Raw genomic sequence first — 25507 nt, 5'->3', positions numbered from 1 at the left:
TTTTGCAGATTACTACATATACACAACAACCAGAAATAAAATGAGCATGCTAAGGCTAGAAAGATAGACCAGCTGTCAAAACAGCAAAGAGAAATATGGACAAGGGTCCGCTCCCCTGTCGCTCCCTCCAAGCCACGGGCGGGGCGAAACCCTAGCCGCCGCCACCACAACCCCCTTCTGTGCCCCTCCCCTCGTCGCCCCCTGAGGCTGCCGCCGATGAAGCCGGGCGGCGCCGACGAAGGGGGCGGCGGGGCCCTAGCGCCCCTCGCGTCCCTATGTGCTGGCCTGGAGGGTGGATGCCCATCTGGGTCTCGGGGGCTGGCGGCGGCGCGCGACGCGCGGCGGTGCGAGCTGGAGATGCAGCGGCGGCGGTGCGAGCTGGTGATGCAGCGGCCTGGAGGTGCGGCGACGGCGGTGACGACCTACGGTGGCCGCGTCTGCGGGAGCTGGCGGTGCCACGGGCTTGGCCTGGCCCGTGTCTTCTGCGCCGGGGAGGCGGACGGCACACCCGGCGTGGTGCTACGCCGACGGTTGCCGGAGGTGCTAGATGCATCGGCCCCTTGGGCGGGCCCGATCTGGGATCTTTCTTCGGCTTGGAGGCCCGCAGCGGCGTGGTGGCGTATGGAGGCGCGTCTTAGGGCGGTGGCTGGCCCTGCGACGGTTGGCGGCGTCGGGCGTTTTCTGCGACGCGCGGATGGAGGGCTTGTCCGTGGCTCGTTCTTGGGCCGCCAATGGCTCGTTCTTGGGCCGCCAAGGAGGTTTCCATGCCGGTGGTGATCTTCGGTTTCTTTCCGCGGTGATGGCTGCCCGGGTTCGCTCTGGTTGCTTTCGGCAACTAACTCGCGGGCAGCGGTGATGATCCGGATGGCGGCTTTTGTCGCGGCGACGGGGAGCCTAGGCGTGGCGGCGGGAGGGACGCTTGATGATCGTCGGGAGCATGGAGGGGGAGAGGTGTGGTGGTTGTGCCGGTCCTTGTTGGGCGGGCGTGAGGACTTAGACTCATCGCTAGGCGAAAGCCTTGTTCTGGCGGCTGGCCAGGACCGATGACGGTGACGCCCGTGGACGCCGCATCCTTCTTGAAGTCGTTGTTGCAGCGGTGTGTTTTTGCTCCTTCGCCCGGGTTCTCCGGGGGAAACCCTAGATCCCTTGCGGGATCGGGCGTGGGTGGCGCTTTTGTGTCGCTTTGCCTCTTGAGGCCTCGCTTTGGGCGACCACCGGTCAGAGGGACCTATAGAGTGTTTTGGTGGTTTGGTGGAGGCGAGTTCGTCTTCGGCCAGGCGGGGCGCGGCCTTGGGACCGGCATGGTAGTTGGAGCGGTGGCTCCGGTCTTTCGCCTCCGCCTGTTGCGTTGAGGTTTGGTGTCGACCTAGGTGGTCGTCGACCCGTGTGGAGCGCATCCTCGGGGTTGGCGTGTGGTGTTGTGTTGTACGGTTTTTTCGGCCAGTTTCCCTCATAACCAGGCCAGCTCTTTTCTCCTATATCAATTGCAAATCTTTTGCCCCGTTTCAAAAACAAAACAGCAAAGATATCCACTTTCAGTAATGATAGAACATGCTAAAGCTACCCAAGTATCACTGTGACTGTTATTCATGGATCATCTACTTGCCTTGCTCGTCTGCCTGCTTGGATTCAGAGGCCGCGCCGGGGGCGTCGAACTTGCTGAAGACCCTAAAGGCGGAGACGAGGGAGAGCACGACGAAGCACAGCAGCGCGGCGACCTGCAGCGCCAAAGTAGGAGCACGTACACACCTCGCCCCACGACACCGCCCGGTCGCCCTCCTGTGCCAGGTACACCACCTCCGCCGCCGCAGAGCACGACGTGAGCAGCAGGTACGTAGAGCCTGCACACATACACCGGCCCAAGCTTACATACAGAGTGTAGGTGAACCCAATGAGGGGAAGAGAAACATGATGGTGATAGCAATCGGCCGGACCTGATCCAGGAGGAGAAAACAAGCGGCGAGCGAGGGACTTGAAGGATGGCAGCAAGATGGACACCATAGAGTAAGCAGCTGTAATGACGTTGATGACAACCAAATACCTGAAAGAAGAAGAAAATTGCTCTGTTTATAGTGCAGTAAACAGTGGAATGGAGAGGCGCCAAACAGGTTTAGTAATACAATCCCATGAGAAACTGAAACAATCAATCGAAAGGAAAATAAACCTAGGCAACCAAGAACCTAATCCAGTGGTGTTAAATTACCTTGGTGCTAGTTCGCTTTGCAGGCATGTTCACATTATATCAGAAATAAATATGGCTTCGCAAATTAAACAAGAAAACTGCGCATAACAGGAGAAGGATTCAGAAACAAGCCAAGGTTATGCATGCTCATTTGAAGCCGGAGAGGTTGGAGAAGCTGATCTCCATAGTTGTCATTGGCTTGCCTGTTGGTGGCCATCTAACAGAGGGTGTCATCGGCTTGCCTGTTGGCGTATTCAGATATCAACACACGAATTTCAGTAAGTACAGTCTGACATGAATTTCAGTAAGTACAAGTTGTAAATCTTAGAAGTTGTAAATGCTACAGAAATTACCACTATCTCTTAGAGAAAACAACGAAGTTGTTGTAAAGCAAACTCAAATTAATTTTCATCCCCTTCACCACAAACTTATTGTTCTATACAGATTGATCCCTCTTAATTAATTAGTACATGATTGTTAGCTTCTCTGTTGGACTTCAACTGATGTTGGCACTAAAACATGTGGGAAGGTGTTGAAAGAACTTGATACATTGTTCGGCCAATGAAAATATTGTTCTGCCCATGAAAATATGCATAATTTGAAGGTTGGATCTGGAGATGCAAAGTGGAATACAGCTCCCCAACAATCAACGTATTGTTTTAAAGATAGTAAATCTAAAAGAAAGATCTAGCAAACCCGGGGTGGGATTGTTATTGTACTACTCCGTATTGTTATTGTTTTTGACTGTGCTGTACCTGAGCATATAGGTCTTATTTGCTGAAAACTAAAATTTAATAATTGACCATATAGTTTCAGGAGACTACATTATTGAACTGAATATTGCACAACATTTTAGACTGGAGTTTTGCAAGGACATTAAGACCGGTGACAGTGAAAATTCAGAGCATCCCAAGTCTGTTCTCTGCAAGTCGGGTCGATAGTGCTGAACTGTTAGAATTTGCTTGAGCAATCGGTATAGAATATCTCTCTATGAATTTAAATGTCAAGCTGTTCAATATGTTCACTAGTCACTAGTCAGTGGTAGTATTTACTTTGTTCATCAGCATAGGCAAGATATGGAGTCAGTCAGCTCAACAAATTTGACATCGCCGAAAAGTTCGCCGGAACTGCTTGGAACTCGTGCACGACGCCGTTGATCTCGATGAGGCTGCAGCCGGGGACCTTGTCCACCTTGCTTTTCATCATCTGCCGCCTCACCCGCACCGCCTTGCCATGCCGGCCCTCGCGCGCGTACATGTTGGACATGAGCACGTAGCCCCCGGCGTCGGCCTCGTCGTCGTTGGCCATCCGCTGCAACATGCGCTCGGCGCGCTCAACGTGGCCGTGCTCCCGGCAGGCCGAGAGCAGCGAGCCCCAGATGGGCGCGTCGGGGCGGACCGGCATTGCCGTGACGAGCTCCTCCGCCTCGTCCAGCCTCCCGGCCCGGCCGAGCATGTCGACGACACACCCGTAGTGCTCGATGCCAGGCGCCACGCCGTGCACCTCCGCCATGGCGCGCAAGTGCCGGAGGCCGTCCTCGACGAAACTGGCATGGCAGCACGCGGAGAACACGCCGAGGAAGGTCACTTTGTTTGGCTTCAAGCCGGCTCGACGCATGTCTGCGAAGAACGCCAGCGCATCCTCGCCGCGGCCGTGCGCCGCGAGCCCCGAGATCATGGACGTGTCCCGCCGCGCCATGGCGTCGAACACCTCAGCGGCCTGCTCCACCGCGCCGCACTTGGCGTACATGTCGAGCAGCGCGTTGCCGACGACGCCGTCAACGGCATTCCTTCCGGTCCTGCCCATGTATGCGTGCACCCACCTGCCAGCGTCGAGCGCGCCAAGCCGCGCACACGCGCCGAGGACGGCGACGAACGTAGCGTCGTCTGGACGCGCACGCTGCTGCTCAAGCATCTCCCGGAACAGCGCCAGCGCCTCACGGGGCTCGCCGGCGCGCGCGTGCGCGGAGATCATCGTGTTCCAGGTCACCACGTTCTTGGCCGGCAGTCACCATAGTATGGAAGCACCGGAGCGCCGCCGCCGTGTCACCGCATTTTGCGTGCATGTCGACCAGCGGGGCCACCCCCACCAGTAGGACGCGCTGGTGCACTTCCCAGGCTAGCGCGAGGTCCCCGGCGCCGGCGCTGGCGGTGAACGCCGCCGCCGCGGCCACGGCGTCGACTACGACGGCGCCGTCGTCCACCATAGCCAAGAACAGCGCCACGAACTCGCGGAACAGGCCCAGACGCGCGTGGCCAGTCACCATGGATGTCCAGGACACAACGTCCGACGGCCTGGTCGCTGGCGAACAGGGTACGTGCGACGCTGCGCTGGCCGCACGCGAGGTAGAGCGCGACGAGGGCGTCGCGGACGCCGCGGTGCCGGCGGTCGAGGCCAAGCTTCACGGCGTGGGCGTGCAGTTGGCGGGGCGGACACGTAGGGTGGCGCCGGGAGGTGGCCATGCGCTTCAGAACTGCCCGGAGCGCGCCGGCCTCGTGAGGCGCGCCACCGTGACGGAGGGGTGTGGGGTGGGGTGGGGTAGGGGGACGATGCGTACGTGGAGAAAAGGACGGGTCCACCAGGGAGAATCTTTTCACTCCAATACACCAGATACGGTAGCTATACATGCATGCATGTGTCCCCTGTCTGGTCAGCGAGAGGCTCAAATCACTAGCGGTGTGGATATCAGCTTCATCCCATATAAGCTGCAAAATCTGCGCATCAGGTCGACGTAGACGGAGATGTCGCCATCGAGCACGACGAACGCGGCAGAGCAGGTTGATGATGCGGCATCGTTGAGCACGTCTGAGGCGAGGCAGGGGCTTCGTTGGAAGTCATGGAGGTGGTGGCGAGTGGACCCAAGTGAGGAGGCAGAGCTCACGTGGTATTTCATGGCTGTGGCGGTGATTTTCCGTGAAGAAAGCTACTCTTTTTATGGAGGAAAGGAAGTGGATAAGGTTCTGCGCGTGATGCACCCTTTTTATGGAGATGAGCTGCGATGGGACGTCCATCCATCATCGGACAACGACGTGCAGGGGCCGGTCCTGAGATTTCAGGGGTCCAGGGCGAAACGAAAATCTAGGGCCCTAGAAGTCTTAAATAGGGAGTAATCATTCAGAAACTCAATTCGGCTCCCGGGTGCGTATGATTCCTCTACCATAAAAACATATTTTCAAGTGTTAAAAAATTTTGGTAAAAAAATTTACATCTACATCTCCATAATATATGTGTATTCGTCAAGTTTCACGAAAAAATAATATTTTTTGTAGTCTAAGCGAAAAAGAGAAAATTTATCTTGTGACAAGTCTTTGTTTCAGCACCGAATTTAGTCTTTTTTACACACACCACATGACATGTCGATTTTTCATGAAACGACTTTGTGAGCGCGTAGCACATGAAGATGTACGTGCGAAATTTTTGTTTCAATTTTTTTGACATTTTAAAATGTGTCTAACATGTATTTCAAAATAAAGAGAGCATACGCTCCCATATGCCAAAACATCATTCCCGTAATCATTTAGACACATATACATGAAATGATACAAATTAACATTTAGAATCTACATAAGCAATATTGACATCAAATATTATACTAGATTTCTAGTATTCCGAGATATAAAGTCACTAATGATGGTATGTTAATAATTTAAAGTACTCTCTCCATTTTTAAAAGATGCCACAGATTTGTCTAAATTTAGATATATGTAGACGAGTTAGATACAGTGAAATTTAGATAAATCTGATACATTTAAATTTAGGTAATTCTACGACGTCCTTTTTGGTGCCAAGAGTATATATTTATATGCTGGTCTTCCTTTTGAGATAACGATGATTTTATTTTAAAAGTTACTAATCTCTACTCAAAAGTTACGGATCGGTGGTGTTGGTAGGTCAAAAAAATCTAAATAAATTTTCGTCCGTCAAAAAAATCGGATCAATTTTCGTACCTCTAAAAAAACCGTCTTTCTGGCCCCTACTTCCTACGCGATGTCAACTTACTAGTAGTTGGGGCGCCCCTTGGGGCGCCTCCTCACTGATTAGTGGCGGCCCAATCTTGTCCGAATCAAGATGTAGTTTCGTTGCATTAAGTTTTTTTTCAGTCTTACACAAACTCACATTTTTTAGTTTGGCAACTGCTCCGTTCTCCACTCTACATAGAAAAATCAAGCACTCTCCTCTCTACATAGGATAGTCAACCATGTGTAGAAATAAATCTACATTCTTTTACACCGTGGTATTTGTAAACTTGAAATTATCTTATGTTTCTGCTCTTCTATCTATGTGAGGTGCATTTGCAAAGATAAAAATATCTGCTTGTATCGACACTAAGATAAATCAGCACCAAAAGAAGATACAAACAGAGCTTTCATATAGCTGAAGTGAGTTAAGTTACACATAATTCACACAAATCCAACATAGATGCCAAAGTAACAACATGAACGAGAATCCTCAGGGGTATAACACTATACATTTTATATACACGAAAAAATAGAGAACACCATGAGAAATCTCCACATGAAGCTGTACAACACATGCTATTTCTGTCCGTTGACCTATGTTACTCTAATGGCAGATACGAAGAAGCAATTAAAGAGTTCATGCCAAGAGATTGATGAACATACCTGGAGAATAGGAAACAGTGTAAATGATTTTTTAGCAGGCAGAAACAAACCTTCACAATATAAAAGGTGTAGATACAAAATCATATCATAGATAGAAAAAGGGCAACAAAATTTTATTGCAATATAGTAAAATAGAAGGTGGTGCAAACCACATTGTCTTTAGGAATGACCTCAGTATTTCAGTAACTAAAGAAAAGTGAGAAGCTATCAACAATACTTCAGTACATGTAGGTAGCTTGAACTCATCAAGTTCTAATGTGTATTCCAAATATTTACAGGTTCTTTTAAATATTGCCCACAGAACCTATAAAAAATTCGCACCGGGATGTAAAATCACTCCATACAGGTAAGGCCTCACGTCTTGAAACACAATACAAACAAATGAACATATTTACAGTAAGGATTATAGCACAAAATATTTAGAGGAGAGAACATAGTTGAGCAAACCCACACGACTAATCCATCAAGAAATGCATCATGCATGTCGAAAAATACAGAGAGAAAGGGAAATCCTAGTAATCGTAAAGGTTCAACATAATTTAGCCCATCTTATGTACATATCATGAACATCAAACACTACAGGACCAAACACAGAAAGCAAAAGTCTCAAATAAAATTCTACAATCTAGCAGCATGACCATGGCTATAGTTAATTTGACTTCGCGAACCAACCTTTCATCCCCAAGAAGATAAAGAAATTGTAGACTAAAAGACAATGAAATTAAACACTGACCTTTGGCTGCATGGAATATGACACCCAATGCATAGTAGCTCCCATGGGAAAAGTGTGCATGGTACTAAATAGCAAGACCCACCTCTCCAGCACATTTGTGCTATTGTACCATAGGTATTATGCTGCAGTTCTGCCCATGTACATAATTGAGCTTCACGAAAAAAAGATATTAGCCCACGAAGAGGAAATCCCAATCTAACACCCAAAACATAGTAAGCTCCCATAGAAAAATTAGGTAGTAATCAGTTCAGACATGAAACTAAATAGCAAAGATACAACTCAGACAGTCGTGCACAACAACACCCTCATCAGGGACAGAAGTAGAGAGCAGAGCTTGAAGGGATAGCAACCTTTCACTATAAAGGCTGGACTCAAATGAATTTCCAGTATGTCCAAGATAATTGCTCCAGTTTGGATCCTAATATTTAGGTGCCTTCCAACATAAGTTGGAGCAGAAATCAGAGTTGTGAACGTAATTGTTACTAAAGCAGCAAAAGTTAGCTCACTATAATATCTCAAGATTTTATACAAAGCACGCGATAGGTAATACATCTGAAGATCAGCTAGTTGTTTGCTTAAGCTTTTGTGTGGTACTAAAATTAGTAAATAAACAAGCACATTGAGGAAATATATCATGTGTCTATGCATAGGTTTGATTTTGGACTCGTCTAGATTGCTGATATAGCAGATGATTAATCACACGATCAGTTGGAATTTGTCAACTGCAATATAAAATGAAAACTGGACATGCAAACTATAAAAGACTAACAATGGGTACATTTACACAAACTGATGGGGGTGGGTACCCCACAACATGATTCAAGAATGACACTTACTATGGTTTCTTATGAAAGGCAAGAGGCTGATATGAACGTTTGGCATCTTCTTAATGAATTTCTATGGTAGCTTCTTCCTGCTCTAGACCTCCCCAAATCTGCACTCATGTCTAGAGTTACGAGTACTGAATGAGAAGAACACACCAGAAGAGCAAATGATCACCATAGATGCACATATGATCATTTTGTTCTCTCTAAATTCCACAAACTAAGTCAAGATCTTCATTTAGGAAAATTCTAGTCACCTTCTTAGCACCATGTATAAATAATGCAACCGATTCCTCGTCTATTTCAAAATGTAATATCCAAATGTCCTTTAGGTAACCAACACTGGAGATATTTCTTTATTGCACGCCTCCTAATCTCCCATTCACTCCAGATCACTCAAGTTTATCTTGCATATATGCAGAGATTGATATAGATGACCCGCAGGTCATAATTATTAAGACTCACCATATCTGGATAGCGCGTGATATTTGAAGCTGCCAAGAAATGAACCAAAGTTGTTAGTATTAGACACCTATGCATTAGTAACATAAATCTACCCCATCACTGAGTTAATTATATTATTTATGCTACGGTCCCCAATTCCTCTCGTTGTCCAGCGGCAATGCTATACAGTGTAGGCACTCAACAGGAAACAAGCATAAACACCCAGCAGCAAGCAAGCAAGCACGCAGCAAACAAGGGCCTAACGCAGCAGGGAATAGGAACCACATGAGGACACAAAGAGAATACACAGGGATTGGGAATAAAGGTACCTTGCTGGGGACGGGCAACAACCACAGAGGTGACTTCAAGTATACACACATGAACCATTGTCTTCTTTGCATACATCTTCATATAAATCACTCTCTAATCCATCTTCTTGAATAGTTTCAACCTAAGCAGCGCACAAATGGACAGTTTAATCTCCATCTCTGAACATGTGCCATTTTCTCTCTAAATGAATAGATAGATGGGGAATATGTGAAGGTCCATCTTCTAGACCAGCCATGTGTCCCCCAAGAACAACTCTGGAAAAAGAAATGTCAAACGAGATCTTAACTAAGTGGATGAGAAAAACAATCAAATTGGTTAAAACGACTAATGAAAACAACTTCATCCTTGACAAGTAGTCTCCATCTACAACCATGTTTCATAATCAAATCCAAAATCTAAATGGTTGAAATAGGTTAAAATAGCATAGATGTGATATGCGTTCAATAAATTAAAATGGCAGGCATCCTAAAGTTTTTGATCCAGAACTTTGACAATAGCACATCCATAGAAAACGATAAATATTTTTTCATGTACAAATCGAAAGAAAAGGATAGGCAAAAGCAAACCTATCACAGAAAATCTCGAAAATGGGCAGGCCTCATCTATGAACGCGGTGCAGCAGCTTCATGTGTGTATGCTACTTGCAATCTGGACAATGGCAAGGAATCGACTTTAGCAGACTACATGAGAGAGACACGCTGCACGAGTGGAAATTTATCCAGAATAAACAATAAAATAGGTACAGAAAGTGCATCTCATACGAGTATAGGACTTCCGGACGACTTGGCCTACATACGAGTATAGGACTTCCGGACGGGCTTGGCATAGAGGACAACTCGACGCCCGCGGCGTGCGGATTGAAGAGACCTGCTCGACGAAGAGAATCTCAGTGACAAGGCCAAGCGACGGTCCCCAATTTTTCCATCCGATCGCACGGCTTGGTGTACAGAGAGGACTTTGGGCGACTCGGGTCGGCCGACTTCTTAAACGGGCTTGGCCTAGAGGAAAACTCGACGGCGGCGGTGCGCAGATAGGAGAACCGCCTTGGGTCTTCCAGCCTTCCACGCTGCAGGGTGCCGGCGTCGGGAGGCATCCGGAGCGTGCCACAACGACTACAGGGCCAAAAGGTGCGCTGTTGCAGCTCCTTTGACATCATGTGATGTGACATGTGGTTCCTTTGATCCTTTTAGGTCTCAGCGTGGATGATGATGACTGCAGTTCCAGATCGATCGAGTGGTTTTTTTTTTCCTTCCAGGAGACTTACGGCAGCAGCTTTAGGGAATGTCTGTCGCTTAATCTGGTGTACTGAGGTTAGCTCATGATTTTTTTTACGCATGAAATAGGTAGAATCATTTTTGACCCTATGCTTAAGGGAGACGACTACAGCATCATGTGCAAGCTTTCTCACCTTTGGTCCTGCAGTATCATGCTGCTGACCGTTTGGAGAATATGCAGTAGTAGAAGGATTGTGGAATTGTCTGGTTGATTGCTAATGAGCTCAGGGGAGCCAGGTTTAGTACATGGCGATCATGAGATCGTGGGCAAGCAGAGGCGTGCGCAGACGCGTGCAGGCGCATGAATAGGGACTACTGAAGACTAGGACTACGGTGGTTACAACGGTACAGAGATTCAGGTTTCAACACCCCCCCGCAGTCTGAACGGCACTTGGAGTGATATTCAGACTGGTTCGGAATTCTTCGAAGACGGACGTCGGCAGCCCCTTCGTGAAGATGTCCGCGTACTGGGAGCCCGTCGGGACATGAAGAATACGAGCTTCGCCAAGCGCCACCTTGTCGCGGACGAAGTGCAGGTCAATCTCCACGTGCTTAGTGCGTTGATGATGCACGGGATTGGAGGAAAGGTACACCGCGGAGATGTTGTCGCAGTAGACGATCGTGGCGCGCGAGGGAGGCCGATGAAGCTCGACGAGGAGCTGCCGGAGCCAGCAGGATTCCGCAACGCAGTTCGCGACGGCGCGGTACTCAGCCTCCGCGCTCGAACGGGAGATTGTGTTCTGCCGTTTGGACGACCATGAAACCAAGTTGCTGCCGAGGAAGACGCCGAACCCGGAAGTTGATTTGCGCGTGTCCGGGCATCCGGCCCAGTCCGCGTCGGAGTAGGCCACCAGGTCGTGCGTCGATGCGCGGTGAAGCTGGAGTCCGAAGTGAGCAGTCCCACGGATGTATCGGAGAATCCTTTTGATGAGCTGAAAATGCGCGTCCGTTGGTGCATGCATGAAGAGGCAGACTTGCTGCACTGCATAGGCTAGGTCGGGCCTAGTGAGGGTTAGGTACTGGAGCGCACCGGCGAGGCTGCGGTACAGCGAGGGGTTCTCGAAAGGTTTGCCAGTGGTGATGGAAATTTTTGAAGTGGTGTCAACGGGAGTGGAGATGGGATGACAATTCAGCATGCCAGCCCGGTCGAGAACCTCAAGCGCATATTGCTGCTGGCAAAGAAAGAGACCACGTGTATTGCGATGAACGTTGATCCCGAGGAAGTGATGAATGTCGCCAAGATCTGTCATGGAGAACTCAGTTTTGAGAGAAGTGATAGTGGAGGCGAGGAGGGTGGATGTGTTGGCTGTAAGGATTATGTCGTCAACATAGAGCAGGAGATAGGCAATCTCGGAACCACGGCGAAAGATGAACAGGGAGGTGTCGCATCTGGAAGTGACAAAGCCCAAGGAGTGAAGAAAGGTGGTGAACCGGGTGAACCAGGTTCGTGGCGCTTGTTTTAGGCCGTAGAGGGATTTGTTGAGGCGGCAGACGTGTGTTGGATGGTCGGAATCAACAAACCCGGAGGGCTGCTGGCAGTAAACAGTTTCAGCCAGCTCGCCATGAAGAAAGGCGTTTTTGACATCCATCTGATGGATTGGCCAGGAATGTGAAGTGGCGATGCTGAGAACAACTCGAATTGTGGCCGGTTTGACCACGGGACTGAACGTCTCGCCGTAGTCGACGCCAGGTTGTTGCGTAAACCCGCGCACCACCCAGCGAGCTTTGTATCTAGCCAGTGTGCCATCCGGATGGAGTTTGTGTCGGAAGATCCATTTGCCTGTCACCAAATTAACACCTGCAGGCCGAGGCACAAGAGACCAAGTATCATTTCTCATCAAAGCATTAAACTCATCTAACATTGCGTCATGCCAATGGGGGTCTTGTAGTGCCACACGGTAGGAAGCTGGAAGGGGAGAGATGTGTGTTGTGGAGGCTGTGAGGTTGAAGTGCTGTTTGGGCATGAAATAACCGGTTTTGCCGCGGGTCGCCATTTTGTGTGCGTTGTCGGGTGGGCATACTGCGATGGCGCGAGGTGGGATAGGTGGTGGAGGTGGCGTTGGCTGGTTGGTAGATGGGGTCTCGGTGGGACCAGCGGAATCTGGAGACGCGGGATTGGGCGTAGTGGGATCAGCGACAGGGGAAGGGTGGTCCGGACTAGGTGGGTCAGGTGTGGTGACAGTGTTTGGATCGGAGGGAGCAGGCGTGAGTGGTGGTGAGCCAGGCAGGTGAGGTGGCGGTTTGTGGTTGGCGGGGGCACGCAGCGGCAGAGCCGGGCGTGCGCCAACCGTTGGAAATGATGGGGCGCCGATCCCGGGGGAGATCCGCTCAGAGGCGATGGGATCCGGTGTGGCGGGTGGGTCTGTGGCGTCTGGTGGGGCGGAGTATGGAAAAATGGCCTCGTTGAAGACGACGTGCCGCGAGATGTGAATTTTGCGCGTCGTGAGATCAAGGCAGCGATAGCCCTTTTGTTCCCTAGGGTAGCCGAGGAAGATGCAGCGTGCGGAGCGTGGCATGAGTTTATGGGCGGCGGTGGAGGTAACGTTGGGGAAGCATAGGCAACCGAAGGTGCGCAGGTGGTCATACGAGGGTGGATTGCCAAAGAGGAGGAAGTGAGGGGTGTTGTGCTGAATGGCTCGTGAGGGACGCAGATTGAGCACATGATTGGCAGTGTAGAGGGCTTCCACCCAAAATGTGGGAGGTAGAGTGGCTTGAAAGAGGAGTGTGCGCACAATGTCGTTTGTGGTCCTAATGAGTCGTTCGGCGCGGCCATTCTGGGGCGAAGTGTAGGGGCAGGACAGACGAAGGGCGACGCCGTGGGAGGAGAAGAAAGCGCGCAAGTTGGTGGTGAGAAATTCACCACCATTGTCACATTGCATGCAGCGGATTGTTTTGTGAAATTGTGTGTGAATGTAGAGGAAGAAATTCTTGAGTATTTGAAAAGTATCTGATTTGTTAGTGAGAGGAAAGACCCAGGAGTAATGCGAGTAGTCATCAAGGATAATAAGGTAGTATTTGTAGCCTGAAAAGCTAACTATGGGAGAGGTCCACAAGTCACAGTGAATTAAATCAAATGGAGATACAGCTCGGGAATGAGATAAAGTGAAAGGTAAGCGAGAATTTTTGCCTAATTGACAGGAATCACAAAAACTAAATCGAGGAGTGTCTTTATTACATGAGGAAAGAAAATCTAGGGGTAGATGAGCCAGAGCTGCATTGCTAGGGTGACCGAGCCGCCGGTGCCATAAATCGCCAGAGATGGTGAGTGCAGAGGTGTGCTGGTCGCCGTTGGTGCCGTGGAAGGGATACAGGTCGCCCGAGCTATTGGAGCGCATAAGGAGACGCCGGGTAGCCAAATCCTTCACAGAAAAGCCAAACGGATCAAACTCCACAGAAACAAAATTATCGCGCGAGAATTTACGAGTGCTGATGAGGTTTTTGACTATGTGTGGTGAGACGAGCACATTGTTGAGATAAAATGGGCGAGATGTGAGTTCAGCAGTACCGGTGGCGACTATGGGTAGACGAGAGCCATTGCCTACGACGATATGTTGTGAATTTGGCTTGAATGAGGAATGAGAAGTGGTCAATGTACCTGGGTTACCGGTGACATGTGATGAGGCGCCGGAGTCCATGACCCAATCTCCACCGGAGGCGTGGAAGGCAGATCCGTAGCTTGGCGCGTTCTGGTACATGGTGGTGTAATCCCACGACGTAGGCTGTCCGGGAGCAGTGGCGGCCGCAGGTTCTGGCGGTGGCGCGGTGGAGTGCACGTTGGAGTCCATGACGGGGTACGCCTAGGTTGGTGGGCGGGGACGGGAGCCGAGCACGCCATGAGCGTTGGGAGGGATCCAGGCACGAGGTGGGAACGGCATCGTGGCGGGGGCAAAGTAGCCGTACCACGGGAGCTGGCCACCACCGCGCCCCATGAAGGTGTCCCCAGAGCCATGCCCGCCGCCAGATGGGGCGCGCCCACGGCCATGAGCGCCGCCAGGGGGCGGAGGAGCGCCGTCGCCGCGGTCGCGGCCAGGGTGCACGAACCCGGGGATGGGGTTTTTGCCCTTGTAGTTGGGGCTGATGTATCCGGGTGGACGTGGCTGCCCACCACCAGTATGCTGCTGGCCAGGACCGGCGCCGGCGCGGGTTTGTCCGCGGTCGCCGTCGTGGGCAACCATGACCTGAGAGGCGTGCTGGAGCTGTTCGGTGTCGTCGTCGAGCTCGGAGTGCTGGAGACGGGCGCAAGCGACGGCGAAGGAGGGGAGCGGATCGGCGTTCTTGAGGAGTTCGCCCTGGAGTTTGAAGCGCTTGCCGAGGCCGTCGATGAATGCGCCAGTGAGGTCGGTGTCGGAGACGGGACGACCAATCGCAGCAAGATCATCAGCGAGGCCCTGCAGTTTGCTGGCGTAGTCTGTGATGGTGAGATCGCCGCGCGGACAATTGTGGAAGGCCTTGCTGAGGTAGAGATAGCGGGATGTGCCCCTGTCGAGGAAGAGGCGGCGGAGACGCATCCAGGTGGTGCAGGCCCGGCCATCGGAGCCCTGCACCAGGCGGTGAAGATCGTCGCTCAGGGTCGCCAGAAACCACAAGGATATGTGGAGATCGACGGCCTCCCAGGTGTCGTCGGGAGACGCCGGAGCCGCCCCTTCGGTGATGTGGTCAACAGCTTTGTACATGGTGAGGAGGGAGGTTATGGTCTGACGCCATTTGGAATAGTTGGCTCCGGCGGTGGTGACCTTGTAGGAGATGTAGGTGGAGATGTTGATGGCAAGAATGGGGTGGGATATGGGTGGGGAAAAGTAGGGGTATGGCAGTGGTATGTATCCGGCCATGGGACCGGCAGCGGCGGCGCCGGTTGCAACGGAGATTGGATCGGAGGCGCCGGCGAGATTGAACGCATCTGGGGAAGGGGTGGGCGGCGCACGGGGCATTGGAGGGCGTTGTTGGATTGGGGTGAAGAGGGTTTCGTCAATGGGGTTGATCGGAGGTACGGGAGAGAAGGAGGAGTTTGTGGCCGAGGAGGTTCCGGCCATGTTTTTGAGCCTAAGCTCTGATACCAAGAAGGATTGTGGAATTGTCTGGTTGATTGCTAATGAGCTCAGGGGAGCCAGGTTTAGTACATGGCGATCATGAGATCGTGGGCAAGCAGAGGCGTGCGCAGACGCGTGCAGGCGCATGAATAGGGACTACTGAAGACTAGGACTACGGTGGTTACAACGGTACAGAGATTCAGGTTTCAACAGTAGTATATGCTTGTAGAACAGAAGGTAAAAGAGGGTTTATTCTTTGCTCGGCAATCTCTTAATTTGCTCAATAACCAGAAAACTCTTGACCTTATAATGACACTCAGCTCTTTAAGGTAGCTGAAGGTTTATTCTGAAAGTTCACTCTTGCTTAAATGTTTGATGTACTTACACAAATGATACCAGCTTGTGCCTGGCATCGCTGTTACAATGGTGCACTTATTTTCCGTCGTAGGTTGAATTGTCTCGGAAGCGTACATAATAGAGCTGTTTCCTGATTAATACACGCTCCTAACATTTCTTTAACCTGATTGGCCTTTTTTTTCCCGAGGTTTTTAGACAGATTGGTAAGCCTTATAAGAAAAGAAGCATCATGAGGTGCTACTACGAGAAATCTTTGTTGATATTTCAATATTTCAGATAAGCGCATGGTGCTCAAAAAAACAGTATCATCATCCTAACCAAAACAAGTAAGTGAATGTTGACTCATAATCTCTTCATTTATCCTAGTATTTGATATCATACATGTTTTCGTTAATCCGTTATGCAAAGTATTAAATAAAAACAATCATTGATGACTTGATGTCGTACATGTAACACAGTGTGGTGCCGTAGCAACGTACGGGTATGAGGAGGGCAGAACTAGCTAAAATCCCGCAATAAGGAGCTGCCATGGCTTGTGTTCAAAGGAAAATCATGAGCATAGGGGGGGCGCAGCCCCCCTCCCCCCACTCGTCCCCCCTTGTCTCCGTCCCGGCACCGGAGGGGTCTTCGGCTGGAAAATTCCACCGTCGCCGAGCGCTTCGGACGTGCTGGTGGGGATGAGGTTGCCGGAGGGCATGGGGACGGAAGGAGGTGCGGAGTTGCGCTCGGTGGGCATCGCCGGCGTGAAGGTGCTCATGCCGGTGGGCGGCGCCAGAGCGGAGGTGGTGATGCCGGTGGGCGGCGCCAGAATGGAGGTGGTGATGCCGGTGGGCGGCGCCGGAGTGGAGGTGGTGATGTCGGTGGATGTAGTGGGGATGCTGCGCATGCCAGAGGAGGTGGTGGCCAGGGCGAGGAGGAGGGGGCGGTTGGGCTCCATTGGTGCCGGTGGGTGTAACATCCCAAATTTCAATCAATAAGAAATGGTGGTTTCCAAAATTCAAATTTTGCAACCAACAAAAACTTTTATTTTGCATATAGTGCTGTGCATACTATTTGTGCATTTGTGTGACATTGCCATGATGTGTGCTTGCAACTCTTGCTAGTGTACTAAAACCCTACCTTTGATCCTCTAAGATCACAAAGAAAAGCAAAACAAAAAGAAAAGAAAAAAAGTTAGAAAATAACAAAAACCTCACAGTCTATGTTGTTGTTTTCCTCTGTCTAGATCGTTGTTTTCCACAGTCTAGCCTGTTGTTCCCCTCTGTCTAGGATGTTGTTCTTGACCGTCTACGTTGTTGTTCCCCTCTGTCTAGGCTGTTGTTCTCCACAGTCTAGGTTGTGTTTTCCTCCGTCTAGGATGTTGTTCCTCATAGTCTACGTTGTTGTTCTCCTCTATCTAGGCCGTTGTTCCCCACCGTCTAGGCCGTTGTTCCCCACAGTTTAGGCTATTGTTCCTCACAGTCTACGTTGTTGTTCCCCTCTGTCTAGGATGTTGTTCTCCTTTGTATATGTTGTGTTGTTCCCCTCCATCTAGGATGTCGTTCTGCTTGTTCTAGGCTGCTGTTCCCCTCCATCTTGATCTTTGTTTTCCTCCGTTTAGGACGTTGTTCCGCTTCATCTACGATGTTGTTCCCCTCTATCTAGGGCGTTGTTTTCCTCCGTCTAGACTGTTCTCTCTGTCTAGGATGTTGTTCCCTCTGTCGAGGCTGTCGTTCCACTCCTTGTTGGTTGTTGTTCCCCTCCTTCTACGATTTGTTCCATTCGTCTAGGATGTTGTTCTCCTCTATCTAGGATGTCGTTCCGCTCTTTCTGGACTGTTGTTCCCCTTTTTGTAGGATGTTGTTCCCTCCATCTGGGACGTTGTTCCCCTCTGTGTAGGTTGTTGTTCCCCTCCATATAGGACGCTGTTCCCCTCCTTCTACGCCTTTGTTCCCATCCGTCTATGTTGTTGTTCCCCTTCGTCTAAAATGTTGTTTCCCTCCGTCTAGGCCGTTGTTCTCCCTCCTTCTAGAAGTCCCCTCGCCCACTTAGGCTCTTGTTCATTGTGATGTTAGTGTATAGTCAGTTGTTCCTATTACAGAATATTATAAATAGACACATAAGGAATAAAGGGCAGCGTGTGCATGCCCATCCATTCGAGGCAGAAAAAACCAGCATTGGAGAAAATTGTCGAAGCAATGTTTCGTTCCATGCTAGCATCGTCTAACTTTTAATAACATTTTCTTTCGTAGGTAGTTACCTTTAATTTCATTATTTTTCATTCCCACTAGCTTGTTGTTTCTCAAACACTATTTTAGTGTTTCTTGTGTTACTTAGATTATTAATATAATATATAACGTCTAATTAACTGTGATAATCAAACATCAATAACCATTAGGTGGAGATGGCTTGAACGTGACTTGAATAGCTACTTGAGTTTTTTTGGTGGAATGATGTATGTGCACGTGCATGCAGCGTATATGTAGGTACATTATACGTACATACGTACGACGTATGGCCGGCGCGCATGCAGCCTTTCCTTAACGTTGCAAGAGAACCTCGCCATGTAGCTCAGGAATAAAAGCGCATCGGTTTGTTGCGTGAAAGCCAAAGAGCAGTAGCGAGCCATGTATAGAAACAAGCAACAGTGGTCGTAGCGGAAAGGCAAACGGCTCATCCCCCCCCCCCCCCCCCCCCTCCCCTCCCCTCCCCTCTCTCAAGAGTGAACAGTAGTTGAGAGTCCCCTCTTCCTTTCCGGGCCGATCCCGACCCCTCTCCGGCGGCTCTGCCGGCCGGAGATGGCGACGGAAAGGCGCCGGCATAGTTGTAGGTAGGTCTAGTAGTCCCGCAGTGGCGTCTTGGAGTAGGTCACCAGTTCTTCCCCATCAGATCTGGTGCATCCTGTTGTTGGGCGGTGCGGCGGCGTGGCTCCGGTGGCGAGGGCGATGGCTGCTGCGCGGCTTCAGCGCAGGCATCTCGGCAAATAAGGTGGGTCGGAGCTTGAGCTTCTTGATGTGCTGGCGCATCATCGGGAAGCAGATCTTGGTGGCTCTTAGCTCGCGTCCATGGTGGGCATCCAGCGGAGCGGCTGTGGTGAGCTCGGTCAATAAGTGCCGCCGCCAGCAGCCTTAGCTTCTTCTTCTCTTTGGTGTCCTCTTGGCCGACCGTGGCGGCGAGGGGCAGGGCACCGACGGCGACAAAGAGGTTGTGGCGGTTGGTATATCTGATGCTGCTACTTTGAGCTTTCACATGGTGACCACGGGTTGGTCACCGATCTTGTTTGGCCAAGATCCAGGAGCTCTTCAGCGGAGGACCGAAGCCGGCGGTCACCACCGCCCTGCCTCTGCTTCTTATGGTCGAAAGGCGACCCTCCTCAACCTCTTCCTCCCAGAGACCTGATACGCGTACAGCACGCGTCCGTTGGGAATCCCAAGTGGAAGGTGTGATGCGTACAGCAGCAAGTTTCCCTCAGTAAGAAACCAAGGTTTATCGAACCAGTAGGAGTCAAGAAGCACGTTGAAGGTTGATGGCGGCGGGATGTAGTGCGGCGCAACACCAGAGATTCCGGCGCCAACGTGGAACCTGCACAACACAACCAAAATACTTTGCCCCAACGAAACAGTGAGGTTGTCAATCTCACCGGCTTGCTGTAACAAAGGATTAGATGTATAGTGTGGATGATGATTGTTTGCAGAAAACAGTAGAACAAGTATTGCAGTAGATTGTATTCGATGTAAAAGAATGGACCGGGGTCCACAGTTCACTAGAGGTGTCTCTCCCATAAGATAAATAGCATGTTGGGTGAACAAATTACAGTCGGGCAATTGACAAATAAAGAGAGCATAACAATGCACATACATGATATGATGAATATTGTGGAGATTTAATTGGGCATTACGACAAAGTACATAGACCCCTATCCAGCATGCATCTATGCCTAAAAAGTCCACCTTCAGATTATCATCCGAACCCCTTCCAGTATTAAGTTGCAAAACAACATACAATTGCATTAAGTATGGTGCGTAATTTAATCAATAACTACATCCTCGGACATAGCATCAATGTTTTGTCCCTAGTGGCAACAGCACATCCACAACCTTAGAACTTTCTGTCACTGTCCCAGATTTAATGGAGGCATGAACCCACTATCGAGCATAAGTACTCCCTCTTGGAGTTAAGAGCAAAAACTTGGCCAGAGCCTCTACTAATAACGGAGAGCATGCAAGATCATAAACAACACATAGGTAATAGATTGATAATCAACATAACATAGTATTCTCTATCCATCGGATCCCGACAAACACAACATATAGAATTACAGATAGATGATCTTGATCATGTTAGGCAGCTCACAAGATCCGACAATGAAGCACATAAGGAGAAGACGACCATCTAGCTACTGCTATGGACCCATAGTCCAGGGGTGAACTACTCACTCATCACTCCGGAGGCGACCATGGCGGTGAAGAGTCCTCCGGGAGATGATTCCCCTCTCGGCGGGTGCCGGAGGTGATCTCGTAATCCCGAGATTGGATTGGCGGCGGCGGCGTCTCAGTAAGGTTTTCCGTATCGTGGCTCTCGGTACTGGGGGTTTCGCGACGAAGACCTTAAGTAGGCGGAAGGGCGGAGTCGGAGGGGTCACGGGGGCCCCACACAGCAGGGCCGCGCCGCCCTAGTGTGGCGGCGCCCCGTGGCCCCACTTCGTCTTCCCTTCGGTCTTCTGGAAGCTTCGTGGCAAAATAGGACCCTGGGCGTTGATTTCGTCCAATTCCGAGAATATTTCCTTTGTAGGATTTCTGAAACCAAAAACAGCAGAAAACAGCAACTGGCTCTTCGGCATCTCGTTAATAGGTTAGTGCCGGAAAATGCATAAATACGACATATAATGTGTATAAAACATGTAGATATCATCAATAATGTGGCATGGAACATAAGAAATTATCGATACGTCGGAGACGTATCAGCATCCCCAAGCTTAGTTCCTGCTCGTCCCGAGCAGGTAAACGATAACAAAGATAATTTCTGGAGTGACATGCCATCATAACCTTGATCATACTATTGTAAGCATATGTAATGAATGCAGCGATCAAAACAATGGTAATGACATGAGTAAACAACTGAATCATAAAGCAAAGACTTTTCATGAATAGTACTTCAAGACAAGCATCAATAAGTCTTGCATAAGAGTTAACTCATAAAGCAATAAATCAAAGTAAAGGTATTGAAGCAACACAAAGGAAGATTAAGTTTCAGCGGTTGCTTTCAACTTATAACATGTATATCTCATGGATAATTGTCAACATAGAGTAATATAACAAGTGCAATATGCAAGTATGTAGGAATCAATGCACAGTTCACACAAGTGTTTGCTTCTTGAGGTGGAGAGAGATAGGTGAACTGACTCAACATAAAAGTAAAAGAAAGGTCCTTCGCAGAGGAAAGCATCGATTGCTATATTTGTGCTAGAGCTTTTATTTTGAAAACAAGAAACAATTTTGTCAACGGTAGTAATAATGCATATGTATCATGTAAATTATATCTTACAAGTTGCAAGCCTCATGCATAGTATACTAATAGTGCCCGCACCTTGTCCTAATTAGCTTGGACTACCGGGATCATCGGAATACACATGTTTCAACCAAGTGTCACAAAGGGGTACCTCTATGCCGCCTGTACAAAGGTCTAAGGAGAAAGCTCGCATTTTGGATTTCTCGATTTTGATTATTCTCAACTTAGACATCCATACCGGGACAACATAGACAACAGATAATGGACTCCTCTTTAATGCATAAGCATGTAGCAACAATTAGTGTTCTCATATGAGATTGAGGATATATGTCCAAAACTGAAACTTCCACCATGATTCATGGCTTTAGTTAGCGGCCCAATGTTTTTCTCTAACAATATGCATGCTCTAACCATGAAAGTGGTAGATCTCCCTTACTTCAGACAAGACGGACATGCATAGCAACTCACATGATATTCAACAAAGAGTAGTTGATGGCGTCCCCAGAAAACATGGTTATCGCACAACAAGCAACTTAATAAGAGATAAAGTGCATAAGTACATATTCAATATCACAATAGTTTTTAAGCTATTTGTCCCATGAGCTATATATTGTAAAGGTAAAGAATGGAAATTTTAAAGGTAGCACTCAAGCAATTTACTTTGGAATGGCGGAGAAATACCATGTAGTAGGTAGGTATGGTGGACACAAATGGCATAGTGGTTGGCTCAAGGATTTTGGATGCATGAGAAGTATTCCCTCTCGATACAAGGTTTAGGCTAGCAAGGTTATTTGAAACAAACACAAGGATGAACCGGTGCAGCAAAACTCACATAAAAGACATATTGTAAACATTGTAAGACTCTACACTGTCTTCCTTGTTGTTCAAACTCAATACTAGAAATTATCTAGACTTTAGAGATACTAAATATGCAAACCAAATTTAGCAAGCTCTAGGTGTTTCTTCATTAAAAGGTGCAAAGTATATGATGCAAGAGCTTAAACATGAGCACAACAATTGCCAAGTATCAAATTATTCAAGACATTTTAGAATTACTACATGTAGCATTTCCCAATTCCAACCATATAACAATTTAACGAAGAAGATTCAGCCTTCGCCATGAATACTATGAGTAAAGCCTAAGGACATATTTGTCCATATGCAACAGCGGAGCGTGTCTCTCTCCCACACAATGAATGCTTGGATCCATTTTATTCAAACAAAAACAAAAACAAAAACAAACCGACGCTCCAAGCAAAGCACATAAGATGTGATTGAATAAAAATATAGTTTCAGGGGAGGAACCTAATAATGTTGTCGATGAAGAAGGGGATGCCTTGGGCATCCCCAAGCTTAGACGCTTGAGTCTTCTTAAAATATGCAGGGGTGAACCACCGGGGCATCCCCAAGCTTAGAGCTTTCACTCTCCTTGATCATATTGTATCATCCTCCTCTCTTGATCCTTGAAAACTTCCTCCACACCAAACTCGAAACAACTCACTAGAGGGTTAGTGTACAATGAAAATTAACATGTTCAGAGGTGACACAATCATTCTTAGCACTTCTGGACATTGCATAAAGCTACTGGACATTAATGGAACAAAGAAATTCATCCATCATAGCAAAAGAGTCAATGCGAAATAAAAGGCAGAATCTGTCAAAACAGAACAGTCCGTAAAGATGGATTTTATTGAGGCACCAGACTTGCTCAAATGAAAATGCCCAAATTGAATGAAAGTTGCGTACATATCTGAGGATCACGCACGTAAATTGGTATATTTTTCTGAGCTACCTACAGAGAGGCAGGTCGAAATTCGTGACAGCAAAGAAATCTGTTACTGCGCAGTAATCCAAATCTAGTATGAACCTTACTATCAAAGACTTCACTTGGCACAACAATGCACAAAACTAAGATAAGGAGAGGTTGCTACAGTAATAAACAAGTTCCAAGACTCAAATATAAAACAAAAATACTGTAGTAAAAACATGGGTTGTCTCCCATAAGAGCTTTTCTTTAACGCCTTTCAGCTAGGCGCAGAAAGGGTATATCAAGTGTTATCAAGAGATGAAGTATCGACATTACCTTGGGTGTTGGGAGTTTTCTCAACCATGCATAGTATGTTGGATACATAAGTTTCAGCGGCTCCCTTTTCATTAGTCTTGGGCTTGCTGCTCTCATCAAACAAATTTTCAGGAACAACCCAAGCATAATTATTATCTAGAGCTTCATGCATTGCTAGGAGCTTACATGGTATTGGTGCTTTAATCTCCCCACCATCATTAACATTATTAGTGTACTTTATTCTATCCATATCCATTTTTTCAAGTGTTCTTTTAAAATCGGTGATCATACCAAGCCTCTCATGCTTACTAAAAACTTTTCTAGCTTCTTTAGCTATATCTGCAAATTCTCGCACTAAAACTTTTAGAACATAATCTCTCTTCTCTCCCCGCTCCATATCAGAAAGTGTAAGAAACATGTGTTGTATCATGGGGTTGAGACTAATAAATCTAGCTTCCATCATGCGTACCAAACAAACAGAGGCATCTTCATAAGTAGGGACAGCTTTTGCAAGGGGTATATCTTTAAGATCTTCATGCATACTAACATGGGTGAAAAATTCTTCTATATTATCTCTTCCGATTATAGTCCCTTGTCCCACAGGTATATCTTTTACAGTAAAATTAAAAGGAAACATGTTGAAATAAGTAAAGCAAGTGCAAGTAACTAATTTTTTTGTGTTTTTGATATAGAGTGCAAGACAGTAAATAAAGTAAAGCTAGCAACTAATTTTTTTGTGTTTTGATATAAGTGCAGCAAACAAAGTAGTAAATAAAATAAAGCAAGACAAAAACAAAGTAAAGAGATTGGATTGTGGAGACTCCCCTTGCAGCGTGTCTTGATCTCCCCGGCAACGGCGCCAGAAATTTAGCTTGATACGCGTACAGCACGCGTCCGTTGGGAACCCCAAGTGGAAGGTGTGATGCGTACAGCAGCAAGTTTCCCTCAGTAAGAAACCAAGGTTTATCGAACCAGTAGGAGCCAAGAAGCACATTGAAGGTTGATGGCGGCAGGATGTAGTGCGGCGCAACACCAGAGATTCCGGCGCCAACGTGGAACCTGCACAACACAACCAAAATACTTTGCCCCAACGAAACAGTGAGGTTGTCAATCTCACCGGCTTGCTGTAACAAAGGATTAGATGTATAGTGTGGATGATGATTGTTTGCAGAAAACAGTAGAACAAGTATTGCAGTAGATTGTATTCGATGTAAAAGAATGGACCGGGGTCCACAGTTCACTAGAGGTGTCTCTCCCATAAGATAAATAGCATGTTGGGTGAACAAATTACAGTCGGGCAATTGACAAATAAAGAGAGCATAACAATGCACATACATGATATGATGAATATTGTGAGATTTAATTGGGCATTACGACAAAGTACATAGACCGCTATCCAGCATGCATCTATGCCTAAAAAGTCCACCTTCAGGTTATCATCCGAACCCCTTCCAGTATTAAGTTGCAAAACAACAGACAATTGCATTAAGTATGGTGCGTAATGTAATCAATAACTACATCCTCGGACATAGCATCAATGTTTTGTCCCTAGTGGCAACAGCACATCCACAACCTTAGAACTTTCTGTCACTGTCCCAGATTTAATGGAGGCATGAACCCACTATCGAGCATAAGTACTCCCTCTTGGAGTTAAGAGCAAAAACTTGGCCAGAGCCTCTACTAATAACGGAGAGCATGCAAGATCATAAACAACACATAGGTAATAGATTGATAATCAACATAACATAGTATTCTCTATCCATCGGATCCCGACAAACACAACATATAGAATTACAGATAGATGATCTTGATCATGTTAGGCAGCTCACAAGATCCGACAATGAAGCACATAAGGAGAAGACGACCATCTAGCTACTGCTATGGACCCATAGTCCAGGGGTGAACTACTCACTCATCACTCCGGAGGCGACCATGGCGGTGAAGAGTCCTCCGGGAGATGATTCCCCTCTCCGGCAGGGTGCCGGAGGTGATCTCCAGAATCCCGTGAGATGGGATTGGGGACTCACCAAGGTGAGATACCACTCCAGTCCCGACCGCCGCTGCCGTTTGTGTTGGCAGCACCAGAAGTGCCGAGTTCACCGGCATTCGTCGTCTACAAGATCGGTGGTGACCCTAGTGATTACCAGTTCTTGTATGAGGCGCCT

The 25507-nt window shown here is 48.2% G+C and overlaps 1 protein-coding gene, 1 long non-coding RNA gene and 1 pseudogene across 6 annotated transcripts; all 3 read right to left on the bottom strand.

Annotated features, from left to right (window-relative positions):
* Nucleotides 1–1598: 1598 nt before the first annotated feature.
* On the bottom strand, nt 1599–2399 carry LOC127346527 (CASP-like protein 2D1). Its single transcript, XM_071828841.1, has 4 exons — nt 2386–2399; nt 1935–2041; nt 1750–1841; nt 1599–1718 (listed from the first exon to the last, which is right to left on the bottom strand). Exons 1-4 carry the CDS (start codon nt 2397–2399, stop codon nt 1599–1601), a joined length of 333 nt encoding a protein of 110 aa, XP_071684942.1.
* An 869-nt stretch (nt 2400–3268) lies between these two features.
* LOC127346526 (pentatricopeptide repeat-containing protein At4g38010-like) lies at nt 3269–4809 on the bottom strand (annotated as a pseudogene).
* Nucleotides 4810–6529: 1720 nt separating this feature from the next.
* Nucleotides 6530–9843, bottom strand: LOC127349431 (uncharacterized). Of its 5 annotated transcripts, none has more exons than XR_007880281.1 (6): nt 9702–9843; nt 9135–9389; nt 8827–8855; nt 8374–8483; nt 7538–7688; nt 6530–6804 (listed from the first exon to the last, which is right to left on the bottom strand). It is a non-coding gene; the product is annotated as an uncharacterized lncRNA (long non-coding RNA). The 5 variants fall into 5 exon arrangements; XR_007880283.1 differs by having other exon boundaries at nt 8374–8471; XR_007880280.1 differs by lacking the exon at nt 8827–8855.
* Between the last annotated feature and the right edge of the window lie 15664 nt (nt 9844–25507).

The sequence above is a fragment of the Lolium perenne genome, chromosome 4, assembly GCF_019359855.2.
Source record: "Lolium perenne isolate Kyuss_39 chromosome 4, Kyuss_2.0, whole genome shotgun sequence".
NCBI lineage: Eukaryota > Viridiplantae > Streptophyta > Magnoliopsida > Poales > Poaceae > Lolium > Lolium perenne.
This window is presented reverse-complemented; position numbering and strand designations above follow the sequence as displayed.